This window comes from Cicer arietinum, chromosome 5 (genome assembly GCF_000331145.2).
Source record: "Cicer arietinum cultivar CDC Frontier isolate Library 1 chromosome 5, Cicar.CDCFrontier_v2.0, whole genome shotgun sequence".
NCBI classification, from domain to species: domain Eukaryota; kingdom Viridiplantae; phylum Streptophyta; class Magnoliopsida; order Fabales; family Fabaceae; genus Cicer; species Cicer arietinum.
This window is the reverse complement of record NC_021164.2, coordinates 59,447,646-59,463,062: the sequence shown is the minus strand read 5'-3', so window position 1 is coordinate 59,463,062 and position 15,417 is coordinate 59,447,646. Positions and strand designations below refer to the sequence as shown.

Here is a 15,417-nt window from a genome sequence, read left to right as displayed (position 1 = left end):
GTGTGGGGCGGAGTGGCTACAGTACTCGTACCTACCTGCATCCATACCCGCTTAATTTTGCGGATAATTTCTCGTTCTCATGCCTATATCCATTATGCGGGTTTTTACTCTATCCATTATGGATTTTTTTTTTTTAGGTACGGATCTCAGTCTAATTGCCATCTCCATTGCAAGAGTATATTTTAAGAATTTTTTTGTGACCGATGTTTGCATAATTAATCCTAAAGAAAATAAAAGATCAGTTAGAAGTTGAGAACTCTATGTCTACTCCTCATATTGTAATTTGTTCTAATGATATTCAAAAGTAAATGAAAGAAAGATAAACATATTGAAAAAAAATCATTTTTATTTAATCGTCTCCAAAATTCAATTTAAGAATTAGCAGTGATTTTCAAAATTAGTTTTTCAAAAAAATAAAATAAAATTCAATAACAAGAATTATGTGATTCACAACTTCACAATTTCTAAAAGAAACATTTCTTTTTGAAAGAATTTAATTTTCAAATTTCAATTTATTGAAATAGTTGAATGGTAGTTTGATTAATTTTGTTTTTATTATCTATTGAAAATATATCGCAACCTTAGTAGTTTGTAATTAGTTAAATACTGAGAGTTTATGAAGATGTTAATTATGGTGCAGATTAGGACTGCAAAAGTCAAAATCTTCCTTCTGTATGATTCATTGTCATGTTTGTAAAAAAAATGATTCATTGCCATACATCTGTTTATCTAATATACATGATTTTGAATTATGTAGTAGTTAAGTTATTCAAAATTGTGAAGACCAAAATGAAAGATGGAGAAACAAGTTGGAAGAGATGTGGACATATTTAGAAAATGGAGATTCTTTTGTAATTGATTTTTCCTAAACAAAATAGAAGTTGAGATATATACTTCTCTCTTTTGAATATAAAATTTCACTCCCTTGAAATTGGAATTCTTAACATGTGTAAAGATGTTAACAGAACCCTAAATTAAATTATTTAACTCAAACTTTACTCATTCTTTTTAAATATTGCGTTTTCAGCGACGAAGGTTCATAGATTTTAATTTGTAAATTTCGTGTGAATGAGTTTTGAGACTGTTGAATAATAAAACAGTACTGTTTTCCTTCATTACTTATTTTGTTTATTCCTTTATACTTATTTCCTTAAATTTTTCCATAAATTATAATTAGCAACAACAAACTACTTAAATATCTAATTCCAATAAAATATAAACACATTTAAATTATACTTAAAATACAACCTCAAATCGGAAACATATCCTTAAACTACTTAAATATTAACAATTGTGTTTGTCTAATAAAAATCAAAATAAAAAGATTACAGGTGCCCAAATATTGCTCTATATTAATTCCAATATTCTGTTTGATTTCTATTCTATTTTATCTATAACATATAGAATCTATAGATAACCCAACTATTTATCGGTTTTCCATGAGATTCAATTTTATTATTAAATGAGCATCTAATATGTCGTGTTAAACTATCACCGTGACATGAATTTAATACCCCGTATAGTGCACCGGCTCAACACTAGTAAAACATTTATTATAAATCCTCAATTAGTTATGACTTGCGTCGAACCCCAGCTGTGGGTTAACGTAAACGAGGGATAATGGGCGATTAATTGTTGGATCTGATATTTATTAAGTAACCATATGTTAGTTTATATATGAGGGCAACGGTAATAACAGTATACAAGGCACTTTTTGTAAATTTTGCCCTTTATTGAGGTTTTATACGCAGTTTTTTCCCTTCTAATTCTTAAAAGAGGCATGGTCAAGACAGATTCCACAAGCCATTTTCTTAAATATACGATTATGGTTTCATGGTTCAGCCTGAAAACATGCCTCCTCATAATCCCTGCCCTTGCCATTTAGGAATACGACTGGCAAATTGTATTACTATTCTGGTCATGAAGATATCAGAGGTTACTGAGAAGACAGCATTTTCATACATTATAGCAATGCAGAATATGTCAATTCTGGTCCAACTATCTCAAAAACAAGTTCTACACCTTTTTTAGACAAACAAAATAATGCAACCAAGCAATCAAACTCCTGGTACTAGGATCGGTTCATAGTGTGCAAGGTCTTTTTGGCTTGCGTCCATTCACTAAGATACATTATAAGGTGATCTTGGAATTAGCTAATAGAATACAATTTGAGAAATTGGTATACAAAGTATGATCTTCAACGAAGGAACCCCGTTCCACACAATATGTAAGCACAAATAATTATTTCTCAATCTATTAAAAAACATTTACCAATATGCCAATAGCCCTCTGATAAAGAAGTGCCGCAGGATTAAATCATCAACAATAGGAAAATGCTGGATCACATAATGTTAATGTCATGGAACGATGGCAAGACAGCAAGAAGGGGATCTCCATAACCAACAGGCTCTGAAAACCATAAACATAAAATTGTAAACTTATGAAAATAAGTTGCAACGAATGGGCATATCATAAACTATTTTTATTAACCAACTTTTCTAAGCATTTATACAAGTGCTAATGTAATAAGTTAAACTCAGACAACTTTCTCCAAATGTCCCCTTAGTCATAGTCAACAATAGTTAGAAAACCCATGTGAACACATGCAATTTATATTGTTAAATAAAATTAACTATATTAACTTATCATGAATATCCCATGACTTTCCATCAATCAGAAAAGCACATAAAAAAGTATACAAGACACATTTCCACTGGTATGGAAATGGAAGACAAAGTATCTCTGATGTTGAGGGGATGCGAGATCCCCTTTGTTTGGTATGAGTGTATGACAAATAACAGTATTTCTTATAGTGCACGGAATTTGTGAAAGCACAAATCCTAGCGTAGATTCTTACACGTCCAGATGCAATGTATTGATATGATAACAACATGCTAAACATTAACAATTAGGCAGCCAAGATACTAGAATATCATACATACAGCTGGGTAAATGCTGGAGGACTAGGATGTAATGGATTTCCTACAACAGGAAATTTTTCTCAATTTTAATGTTTGCACAAAGTTCTCTACTTTGCTTCTTCCATATAATTAGGTTTTGCAATCATTAAAATAGAGATTACTTGAGGAACTTCTATGTCACTTTATCTATATTTTAATACCGGAGGCACACAACTGCTTTCACTATTTCAAATTTGGATGACCAGTAGTTACGCCCTTATTTTCCCCCAAAAGCCCTGATTACTTAAGTCACATGTCAATAAATCCAGGCATATTTTAGCAAAAGGTCCAAGAATTATACCTCCATCCTCAAGAAGTAGCTTTAACACTTCTCCAGCCACATCTGACTGCAAAATTTCCAAAATAAAACCAGTCAGGACTCGGGAGAAGTAGATATTTCCATACGAACCACAATTAAATAAACCGAGACCAAATCACCTTAACGGGAAGTGAGGTGCTAAACTGATCCAAATACCCTATGACTTGCCCTTCCTTGATTACATCACCCTATGTTGAAATTGAAAACAGACAATTGAGTGTATGCAATAAGGCTAGAATTAAATTAGGAAATGAAGACATCAAATAACAGTTGTAGTCCATGCAGAGAGCTAAATGGAGGGAGCATCTAGTGAATCATGTGATCTAAGTCATAACAAGTTGATGACTTGAAAACATGGGAGGATAGGCAATGACGAGCACGTCAAATTACCTCTTTACAGAGAGGAGGATGTTTCTTTCCTTTAACTGTTCTACCCCTTCGGAATAAGCCAACCTGATGAGAGAGAGAGAGAGAGAGATAAGTGATTGCAAAATGTACATAATTCAAGTCAGAGATAATTAGTGATATCAGATATTATTACATACAGAAATAGATGACATACCGTAGGAGATGATACTAACACATACGTATTGGAACCAGAAGCTTCCAATGCTGTCAACTTTGATGACTTCTGACTGGAAACGTTTGCAAATGGGTTGGTTTTTTCTGAAGATGATTTTGGCAGCAATGGCTGTGGGGTAGCAGGTGCTGATTCGTCCATAGGTTTACTTGGAATAGGTGGTGGTATAGTTGGTGAAATGTTAGACAATGGAGCTTTTGTTGCTCCTATGTTTCGCTTAAGATGCATCTCAAACTCACCAACCTGTCAAAATGTAAATAAAATAAGGTCATATACAGTGCCATCCATCTAAAGCATGCCTATTTTAATGAACCAATAGAAATTATACATTTGCAGTTAGATCAAGTTACTAGGTACGTGTACAATTTGAAAAACTGAACTGATACAATTGTTTGTGATCAAAATTGAATTACAAAATAAACTGATAAATTCAATTAGGACATTATGCACAAAAGTAGCACAAATACCTGATTTTCTATAAACCCGTGACATATCTTGAGTAAATCAAATTCACTGCTTTGACTTAAGTTCAACACACAGCATATTACAGGGCTATCGACATAACTAATGCGCACATGCGCGCACACATGAGTGTGTGCGCGCACGATTGAATTGTGAAAAATGAAAATCAGTCTATACTTGTTCTTATACCCTTGTTATATTTTTATTACTATCCAGTCTATACTTCAAATTTTACAAAGCACTAATACCAAAGAGAGAAGAAGATCACCTTTAATTTCAGTTCAGCGATTTCAGTCTCATCACAGACCTCTAATACCAAAGCCTGATCATAAGCAAACCACACACAAGTAGGGTTTTATCAGACTCGCATTAAAATATGGTAATTGATAAATGCACTTGTGAAGTCTTGCATAGAATTTAACAATAAAATATTTCCTCCGGACTTGAAAATTGGTGGACCAAAATATAAGCAAAATTTAACTAACTTCATCATATTTAATGCAATTACTATTAAATGAAAAGTTTCCATGCAAAAATTAAATGAAAAGTAGAGGTAGTTTAGAAAATGTAATTTTTTTTTTATTGCATCAAGAAAATTGAATGCAGTTAACCACTATTCTTAATATATGTGCAATAAGTTACTTTTGCTTATAATGAGTCCGGAGGTAGTATCAATTAGTAAAAAATATCTTGTGTTTGTTTCATCTAATAACCAACATAAAGTATTTTGATTTGTGGGCATACTAATTCTAATTCCCACCAAAGTATCATTTTCAACAATAAGAAATATGAGAGTGCATATAACTAAAATGAAAGAATAGCTATAAACCTCAAATCCATTAGGAAAAGCAGCAATTTGCAATTGCTCTTTCTCTAACGAGTTTTGCAGAGTGCTGTCCGAAGAAGCTGCAAGTTCATGAATAATTGTCAGGTCAACGAATAAGAATGTCATGGAAACTTGAAAATTTACTGAAAAGACTAGGGAATATCTCCCTAGTTACAGAAACCACAGAAACATAGACAATTTTCTCACAAATACTTGAAAAGACTTGAAAATTTACTGAAACCACAGATCTTGCCCTAATTCCCCAATTCTCTCAGAAATACATAGACAATTTCTCTCTTTTCCCTTCTTTAACTTATAACATACTATCTTTTCCTAAATCTCCTATCCTGTCCTATTACTATTATTCCAACTCCAACAGATCTATTATATAGTGATTATTTCCTAACTACTATAATTATCGATATCTACTTCTAATAATTTAGGTACAGAATTAGTCTCTCCTAATTACTATATATTAACCATATCTTTGACCATTGTACCATTGCCGCATCCTTATTTTTTCTTTTATACACTTAGTTAATTAGGGATCTGTTAATACTAAACTCCTAACTAGCAGACAACTAACAGAATAACAAGTAAGGTTATTTTTTAAAGAAAACAACTATCCTATAAAAATAGAAACCTACTGTCTACTGATCAAATTTTATGCAACTGATACATGTATCTTTGAGTCTTAAGAATGGAAACAACCTCATAAGAGTTATCTCCTTCAGCTAGCAACGAAAAAGAAGCAAAGTACAACAATTTATTTAAAATCAATAAAACCCACCATCAGACTTGGTTGTGTTGATAGCTTCAACTGTTTTTGCACATGAAACCAGTGTCTTCTTCCCCCTGGTGTGAAAGTAAATGTGGTTCTCACTATGTGTCAAATGCTGAAAAATCCCACTATTAGAGTTCCATCGGACTTTATGGCAGGGAATTACAGTTGCCCTCTCAATGGGGGATCTCACTTGGGGCATAGTGCCTATGGGATCTGAAATTCAACATTAGTGATTAAAGATCTGGATGCAATGATTGACTTTTTAACAATGACCATCAATGCAATTAGCAATAGCCATAGGGACTTGATATAGGTAAATGGTATTGCATCCGCATAATCAAATATATATACATGCTATGTTTTTATATTGTAAGTTAGGATAGAGAAGTAAATACCAAGAAATGATACCAGTGCAAGCAAAAAATTTAAATTCATAAAATCAGGCACAATAAGGTAAAACCTTCTTTCTTTTACACATAAGCTAAAACCCTTAAAACACACAGATAACATCAAAACTGTTAGATTTAGTCACATTAATATCTCTCTTAATTGTATAGAAGCAGAAATTAGCTACTAATTAGGGAGAGATTTCTCAAACGCATCCTTGAGCATTCATTGTGTTTTTTATTTTTTTTTATTTTTGGCATTAAGCTTGTTTCCATTTCTTATATCATAAAAAATACCAGTAGAACAAGCAGACAATAAAACAAGAGCATAACCGCAACAATGAATTGTTTCTCACACTGCCACACAAAGCTAAACTCGCAAGCCTCTTCGCAATTAAAATTCTCCTCCTAGCTTGAGCATCACTACTCACTACCTAATCCAACTCTTAAAACCCTGATTTCGTACAACTAATTTGCAGCAATTTTTCAACAAAAAAAAAAAGGAGGTTATGTACTCTAAATCATTTTCATTTTCCCTCGCATAGAACATAAACTTAAACAAATTAACAGCACACGAGCAACACAGCAAGATCAGAAATTGAAAACGAAAATCGCATTCAGCTCCAAATAAAAAAATGATAAGAAAATGCAGAGAGAGAAAGATACATTGAAAGGATCGAATCGCGAGGGAGGAGTCCATGGGAGAGAGAACAAAAGAGATCGCAAAAGAAGGGAATTGAAAGAGAGAAGAGATTAGAAGAATGAAGAGAAGAGAGTAGCAATATGTGGATAAATTAATGGAAGTGTTTCTTTGATATTTCCGCCACACTCATTACTTTCTCCGTTCTCATCTATGACCTTACTCACGCTAACGTGCGCTAGATGTGACTAGTGCTTACTTCGTATGACTCTTACGTGGACTCTCTTCCTAACGGGAAAGTCTTCGTAATCAACAGATTTGGCGGTATTGTCAATTCACTTTTCTTAACTAAAAAAGTAATCAGTTTTAGTGGTTTAATTATGTTTGTTTAAACTTTTTAAATTAACTAAAATCTATTTTTTTTTTAAAGTTAAAATGGGAAGTTTTTTAATGGTTTTTAAAAAATAAAAAAGTGATTTTAGTATATTGAACGACAGAGAAGATTTTTTTAAAAAATTACTAAAGATAAATTATTATGAATTAAAATGACACAAGTTGTCATTCCACAACAACTATAGACATGAATTTTATTTATTGATGTTATAACTTATAAGACTAAATTCTTACAATTGAGTTTACATAGATTAATAAAAAAAATTAAAGAAAGATATTTTCATACAACTCGATCTACTTCATCAATTGATTTCATCCTTGATGGAGTTCAACCTATTCATCCTTATGCTTCTCTAATATCATATTAGACAATATCATTATATCTTTGGCGTCTTACTTTTAATCGTAGTCTTATCTTTCTATCTGATACTCTAGGTGTTGCTCATCTTAAAGAGTAGTTTGTGCTTGTTGTTTTGTTTATTTTATTTCATTCCAATAAAAAAAATAAAAAATACAACTCACTTCTAATTCCCGTAATAAAACCCTAAAAGTAACCATTATATTATTTGTCAAATAACTCTCTCAGCTCCCAATGAAGCGGTTGGTGAGGAACTAGTACCATTACTATATTGTGCAAAGTGTCTATAATATGATTTTTGAGAACCATGACACTATGAAGGGGGCATGAAAGCACTTTGGAACTTAAAAGACTGTTATCGAATTCAAACTTTAATTTGGCTTGTGGTCCATGAACATATCTGTAGTTTTTTCTCTTTTTTTTTTGGCTTTCGGCACTCTCTTGTATCAAATAAATAAATAAATCAAATGTCCAGTCTTGATTGTTAGCTACAGAAAATAATAGTAATACTCTTTCTCTTATCATCTATTTTACCCAAATCATCATCTATTAATATTAAAACACCATCAATATATAATAAATTCTTTTTTATCATACAATTGATGAATCATATATATGTTTAAGTACATGTTTAATTTTATGATATAATTAGGAAAATTACAATAAACCACCATAAAGTGTAACTTTTACGTATTTCACTCACCGTAGTTTTCCGTAATTTCGCTATTTCCACATTAAAATCATATAGGCATCATTGGTTTTGCAAAATAAAAAAATATATCATGCATCACACCTAAGCCAATTAAGGTTATACAACATCAAGATGAACTATTTCATGAAACTCCAACCTCCTAGTTTCATTGTACAATGTGACACGTTTGTTAGGCCAATAAGTTAACCATATCCAACCCCTTATTTCCCACTCCATAGTTTTCCCAATAGCTCCTTTATCAACTTTCCACATCACTCTTTCTCCATATTCATCACCCGCAAAAATAACACCACCTTGTCTAGTGAAAGGTCTATAAGCACTTGAGTAACGATTTTTGAACCATGACTTTGGATTAATCAATGCACATTTAGAAGGCTTTGATGAGAAAACTTCTTTTCCATCCATGCTATCATGAAGAAACCAATTAAAATTTGCACTATAACCATAAACAGATTGTTCAAATTTCCATGGCTTTAAACTAACAGTAGTTGACTCAGAAGATGATACCTTGAGTCCTAAGGGATTTGGTGGGTTAAATGAAGCTTCTATACCTTTGTCTATGCCAATTTCTTTTTGTGGATTTTCAGAGGATTTTCCAACTGATAGACTCACCACTTGGTTTTGAAGAGTTGGTGTGAGTTGCAATGATATTCTTGAAGGAAAATGTTTTTCCCCTACACCTGCCCCTCTTTCCTTCACTAGAGAATCATTCACCAATTTGGTAACATCACACCTATCCAAAAACAAGATATTTCAAAGAAAATTTTGTCAATTATATCCTAATAATTAATATTGGACAATATATATATATATGATTAATATTACCTTATGTTATCAACATTAACCATGATTTCAAGCCACTTCTCTTCAATAACAACTTTGTAATTGAACTGAAGAACACCTTCAACTTGATGATATTTAAGAGAGAATTGAAGTCTCTCAGGTGGATTACTTTTGGATTTCTCAACATCCATACATAAAGCAGGACAATATAATTGCACTTTCCACAACCCATATGTTGAAAATGCATAAGAAAACAAAGAACAAGGTGTTGCAAATATGTTTTGAATTTGATCACGTGCTTCACCAACCCAATTTGTAATTCCAAGGTTCACAGAACGCATCCACTGTTCTTGCAAATTCGAACCCAAAATTTTCATAAGTAAATTCGATGCTTGTCTTGATTGAAAACCTGTTAAATGGTCTTTCAAAATAGAAATACATGTAGCACGAATATTCTTAGGAGCTTCATAGATGCAAATGAGGAGCAAAAGAGTGAAGAAAGTGAGGTTGAAAATATTTGAAAGGTTTGGAACAGAGTCGAGTTTTGGAAATCTTATAAAAGGGGAGTTTTTGTTTGAACCATAATGAAAGATGTCTTGGACGAAATTAATAAAGAGATTTGAAATGGTTTCTTCATCAAGTAAATTTGTGGTTTTAGTGCTACTTGGTTTAAGTGGTTTTGAAGTCCAGAGATGCATTGGAATGTTGAAATCAGCCACTATGATAAAAGAGAGTTTTGAGGATTGGTGAGTTTTTGATATGGTGAGATTGAGTAATGGTTGTGATGTGGTTGAAGAACATATGTTTAGGGGGATTGAATTTGTTTCCCATTGTGATATTGGTGGGAGATTTTGAATCCAGCAGAAAACATCAGGAAAATTGAAATCCATTAATGGAAATTAGTTTATCTCTGTTTATGGGACCACTTGGTTGGGGATTCACACATATTGGTGTGCAAAGCAAATTATTTAGTGAATTTATAAGAGTTCATGTACGTATGAATATATATTGATTAGTATATGCTATTTGTTTTGACTAATTACTCTATATATGATTAGTATGCTATTAGAAACCAGAAGAAGCAACATGCTTCATTGGACAAGAAAAAAAAATTACCACTAGTACATCACATGCAAAACGTTCATGCATATGCAATATTTCTATAAAGTATAAGTTTGAATTTTTAGTGTATTTGGCAAAATTGCGGTTACTCCATAATGTAACTTTTTTCTATTTTTAATTATCTAATTTATTAATCACATAGGATAATTTAATAGATTTAATTTTTTATTGGGATTGTGTAAATTAAATGTGTTCAATTAATGTTTTTAATTTGTGTGATTTAGTCTATTTTTGCTTATAATTCATTCTTAAAGAAATATACTATTGCACATCAAAATCTTTCCACCAATATATATATATATAACCATAAGCATATGCAATGTTACCGTCGCAAAAACTAGTTTGCAAATAAAAGTACCTTCCATCGATTATATGTATACAATAACAGTAAGGTATAGTGCTTCATCACCACAAATAAGATAGTCTTTCACACATGAAGATTCGTGTGAGATGAGATGTTTGTTATAATTAGTGCTTAGTGGTAATTTCCATACTTACTTACCATGTTATCATTTTCCCATTTTTGGCATGTTTATTGGTATTGAGAGTGACGAGCCTAAGATGTGAGAAAGCTAGATAAGTAAGTGATCTTTTACACATGCCAATTTTGTATAAAAAAAACTATTCAAATCGTCACACCCTGTGTCATTATATCTATAATCCAGATAACGATAATATTAATTGAACCATTGTTTTTTTTTAAGGTGGAGGAGGCAGATTTACATTAATAAATAGTTTCAAGAGAAAATTGCAATTTTTGTTGCTCTCCTGTTAATTTACATATACCGACAAATGTAAAGAATTTTTATATTATCATCAACCATAAACGTTAAACAATTAAATATGTTTTATTTCTATTAAAATTATCTGTTATATCTATAAAATAGTTGTGATATGTTATTTCTTAACTAACCATCAAATCAGTTTAATCTAATGTTTACGCCACTAAATTTATAGTTGATAGTGTGTTAACGTTTAAGCAACTAATCACTTTCAAATTAAGATTTTTCAAAGAAAATTTTGTCAACATATCCAACTTTCAAATTTTGCTTGTAAGGGGATCTTGATAAGAATGAGATAGGGGTTAATAAGTTTATTCATTTAAGATAGAATTGTGAGTCCAATTGGTTGACGTGCAAGATTTTCCGATGATACATATATGGCAATTTCTATGTGTAAGAACTATATTCTGCTTGAAAAGGAACATATGCTAGATTTTTAAAGTTTGGAATATACTAGTATAATTTTACTTGGAATCTTTTTTTTTTTTTTTTTTTTGACGTCATTAATTTATAGCTTTAATAAGATGACAGTATGAACCGAGGCACATGGAGTGAAATGGTGAAACAAGATATTTTTGTTTTTTATTTTCATCATTTTTTTTATATTATACAAAATGTATATAATAATATTCATGAGTTATTACTACCTTCCATTGACATATTCAAGTAAAAGAATATGTCGAATCAAAATGGTTCTTATAACATTGTATATTGCAATCTTATCACTTATCACTTATCACTTAGAGGAGCATCCATTATTTCTGGTAATATTAATTATCATATGCTTGTTGTGTATATACGCACAGCTTACAACCATGCATTCTTCAATGTTCAACATTTATACGCATAGCTTTGAAGAATAATCAATGATATATGCGTATTTTCACAACTAACTTTGATTAAGAGAGTAAATATTCGGTTTGATTTGTCTTCTTTTAGAAAAATTTTGAGCCGATAAATAATAGTCGATTTCATTTAGTTTGGTATTTATAATCTATTCTTACGGAATCTATACCAAAAGGATTAAGAAACAAGAAGTTGGTTTGATTCAATTTAATCAGACCGGTTAACAATTATAAAAATTTACTTTAAAAAACTAAAAAGATAATTTATTTGTAAACACTATAGATTACAATAGTATATATAAATGATGATTAAAAAATATATAAATACAATATATTTGTAAATTACGTGAAAGTCATATTCGGCCTGATATAGATTGAATTTAATTCACTTAATTTGGTTTAAACCTGAATGTAACAAAAAAACCTGATTAGATCGAATCTCAAAATTAATGTATCACTGATTTGGTTCTTATCCCGTTAAATTACAAGCCCAAATCCAAATAATTGAATTACTCAAACGAATAGCATGGTTATAGGGTGCATAGTAGTTTCCTAAACGCATTGGACTGAACAGTTGAAAACTGATGAAAATCACGTTGTGTGGGCCACTGACTTTAGGCAAACGGAGGGAGAACATTATACTTTGACCAAGTATGAGGATTCTGTACTTCATTGGTTTTGTGTACGTTGATTTTATTTTTTTGGTCACTTCTGCTGCGAAACTAAACGTGTTCATCAGCACGTAAAAGAAATGGGAAAATTGGAATATTTTCAGACTGATGCATTTTTAAATTAACAAGTAAAAGTAACGTGGATACAAACGGGTCGACATCGTTGATTATTATATTAAACTAGATAATACTTGTTAGAAGAATATAATTTTATTTTAAAATAAGTATTTTATTCAATTTATGTTATAAAAATTGTGATACCGTTAAAATATAATTATTTTTTTTAAAAAAAAATTTAAATATAATTAAATTATAACATTTTTTAATTTAAAATTAATTTCAATTATTTCAGTATTCTTTACTAAAAAACCCAAAATCTCGTCTTCTTCTTTTTCATCGTTTTAATCATCTTCCGCATCATAATTTTCATCACCATCGCTAACATCTTCATACATTTGAGATTCATAACCATATTCAAATTCATTGTTACCATAATCATTTTTTTTCGTCTAGTGGTACTTATTGAGCAATGGTGAGTTCTAGAAGTGGTTCTCAATCAGAGTTTTTCTTCTTGGCATGAAAATTAAAGAATTTTAGGGGAGTATATGAAAAAGTCCAAAAGTGATAATATAATTTGGTTGTAGAGGAATTAGGGGCAAAGAAGAAAGTCTTAATCCTAGACCTAGTAATAGTAAAGGGTGAGAAAGAATTCGTCATGGTGACAAGATTGAAACTTTAATCAAATTCATTATCCTTTTCTAGATTTTTTTTTTAATTTTATGAATTGTGACACAACGTGAGAAATTCTACAACGGAGAAGATGATTGAAACAAGAAAATGCTATTTAGGTTTTTTTAGGGAAGAAGACTGAAACATTTGAAATTAATTTTAGGTTAAAAATGTTATAATTTAATTATATTTAAGTTTTTTAGGTTTGAAAAATGGTTAAATTTTAATGGCGTCACAATTTTTATAATAGAAATTTAATGAAATAACTATTTTAAAATGAAATTATATTTACATGGATGTTAATCAAACAAAAAAATTTAGTACTAAAATAAATAAAAAAAGTTATAATTGCAAGAATCTAATACATATTTAAATCTTATTTAATTTAAATATCTAAGAGAAACAATCTAACTTTTTCCTAAGCTCTTTATAATCAACCCTTTATATTTAAGTAAATATATTTGTCTTTTATATATCAATAAAACATTACACCACTTTAAATCTTCTTTTAATCGTTTGATTCCTCAAAAAGTGAAATCTTTTATCTCAATGTGTTTATTCCTGCTATAAGATATTGAATATTTAGCAAGGGGATGGCTGATTTGCCATTCGTCAATGGCATAGTCATTGCACTTCAATCCTCAATTCAACAAATAAAGATTCTAACCAAAAACTTTGGCAGATAACTTCATGCAGCGGACTCACCCTTACACAAGGACGAAGAAATCCAACCACAATAGATCTCAAATACTACTTGCTTAGGTTGTTAACATGTGTTTGATCTATATTGCTTAAAATATTTTTCTTGAAACTCGCATCCACATTCTTGACGAAAAACACTTGAGTCTTTTGACTATTAATCTTTTGGCCCAAGAATGTACAAATTTGATCCAAACAATGCATCACACAAAAAGTTTGCTCAATAGATGTTTTTGCAAAATGAAAAATATCATCAAAAACAAGGTGTGATATTGGCGAACCATTTCTTCTTGCACATATTGATTTCCGAAAATTCTATGTTTGCGTTATACGTGTTTAACAAAGAGAGTATTTCTAATGAAAATAAAAAAAATAAGTATCCCAAATTGTCAGAATAAATTTAGAGAAAGACTTCTAGGATCATAATGCCAAATAAATCTTCTTTGAATACTCACATAAATAAAGATAAAAGAATAAAATGATATATTTTTAAAATAATTAAATAATTCATACTTTTTTGTATTTGTGTGATTAAATAATATTTAAGGTTGTGACCAAGCAAGGATTTACCGTTAACAAGTGTCCAAAAGTCTGTACAACACTATGGCCAATTTTCTATAAAAAGAAAATAATTATGCCCACTGTCAAGTTTCAGACTCTCACACAAATAAGCCTTTTCTTATTTGTTGAAAAGGCCTTATTTTCTTGAGTTTGATTTAATGGTTCTGAGTCTTTTTTGGGCCGTTTTCCTCTTTTTGTTATTTACATATAATAATATATATCATATTATTTTTTAACTTATTATTTAATATGTAGAATAAAATTATTTAATTACTCATAGTTTTTCATTTTAAATTATATATTCAATATTATCAATGAGTTTTTATTTTTAAAATTATTTGTAGATATTTAATGAACTCGAAAGTCTTTTCTATTTTATACTAGAACACTATTCTTTCAACCTAATTTTTTTCATAAATTTTTTTTCCTAAAATAAATTCAGATTCACTTTAAACCAACCACGAAAATAGGCACTAGAGGCCTATTTGTAGAAAAAAAAAACTATATTTTCATTTTACAAAGAATTCAAATGCTGCAATTTTATAAAGACTAAAACTATATTTAATACTATAGATAAATATTAATAAGTTAATAGTTTGGTTTAAATATGATTTTAATTTTTCTATTATAACGTTTTTTATTTTAGTTTTTTGTTTGAATCTAATCTCAATGTTTATCTATCGACAATTTATTAAGCCACTTGACTTAATTTTATTCGGCTACGTATATTGCTAGGTAGTCAATCGCGGTGGTTCCCGGCACGATCGCAGCGGAGCATGATGGCGAAGAGCAAGGTTGCGGCGCC

The 15,417-nt window shown here is 30.4% G+C and overlaps 2 protein-coding genes across 2 annotated transcripts; both read right to left on the bottom strand.

Annotated features, from left to right (window-relative positions):
• Nucleotides 1-1,936: 1,936 nt before the first annotated feature.
• LOC101511343 (uncharacterized) lies at nt 1,937-7,203 on the bottom strand. Its single transcript, XM_004500468.4, has 9 exons — nt 6,984-7,203; nt 5,938-6,144; nt 5,151-5,227; nt 4,590-4,643; nt 3,842-4,102; nt 3,670-3,732; nt 3,399-3,467; nt 3,262-3,307; nt 1,937-2,409 (listed from the first exon to the last, which is right to left on the bottom strand). The coding sequence occupies exons 1-9, from the start codon at nt 7,015-7,017 to the stop codon at nt 2,342-2,344; spliced, it is 879 nt and encodes a 292-aa protein (XP_004500525.1). The 5' UTR covers nt 7,018-7,203; the 3' UTR covers nt 1,937-2,341.
• Nucleotides 7,204-8,292: 1,089 nt separating this feature from the next.
• LOC101511037 (uncharacterized) lies at nt 8,293-10,157 on the bottom strand. Its single transcript, XM_004500467.4, has 2 exons — nt 9,246-10,157; nt 8,293-9,153 (listed from the first exon to the last, which is right to left on the bottom strand). Exons 1-2 carry the CDS (start codon nt 10,091-10,093, stop codon nt 8,517-8,519), a joined length of 1,485 nt encoding a protein of 494 aa, XP_004500524.1. The 5' UTR covers nt 10,094-10,157; the 3' UTR covers nt 8,293-8,516.
• Between the last annotated feature and the right edge of the window lie 5,260 nt (nt 10,158-15,417).

What these genes read in the sequence shown, in the direction of transcription:
- LOC101511037 (XM_004500467.4), bottom strand. Translation starts at nt 10,093, where the DNA reads ATGGATTTCAATTTTCCTGATGTTTTCTGCTGGATTCAAAATCTCCCA. An exon ending in GTTAATGTTGATAACATAAG is followed by an intron (nt 9,154 to 9,245) that starts GTAATATTAATC and finishes GTTTTTGGATAG; the next exon opens with GTGTGATGTTACCAAATTGG.
- LOC101511343 (XM_004500468.4), bottom strand. Translation starts at nt 7,017, where the DNA reads ATGGACTCCTCCCTCGCGATTCGATCCTTTCAAT. An exon ending in CGCGATTCGATCCTTTCAAT is followed by an intron (nt 6,145 to 6,983) that starts GTATCTTTCTCT and finishes GTTGAATTTCAG; the next exon opens with ATCCCATAGGCACTATGCCC. An exon ending in CAACACAACCAAGTCTGATG is followed by an intron (nt 5,228 to 5,937) that starts GTGGGTTTTATT and finishes ATGAACTTGCAG; the next exon opens with CTTCTTCGGACAGCACTCTG.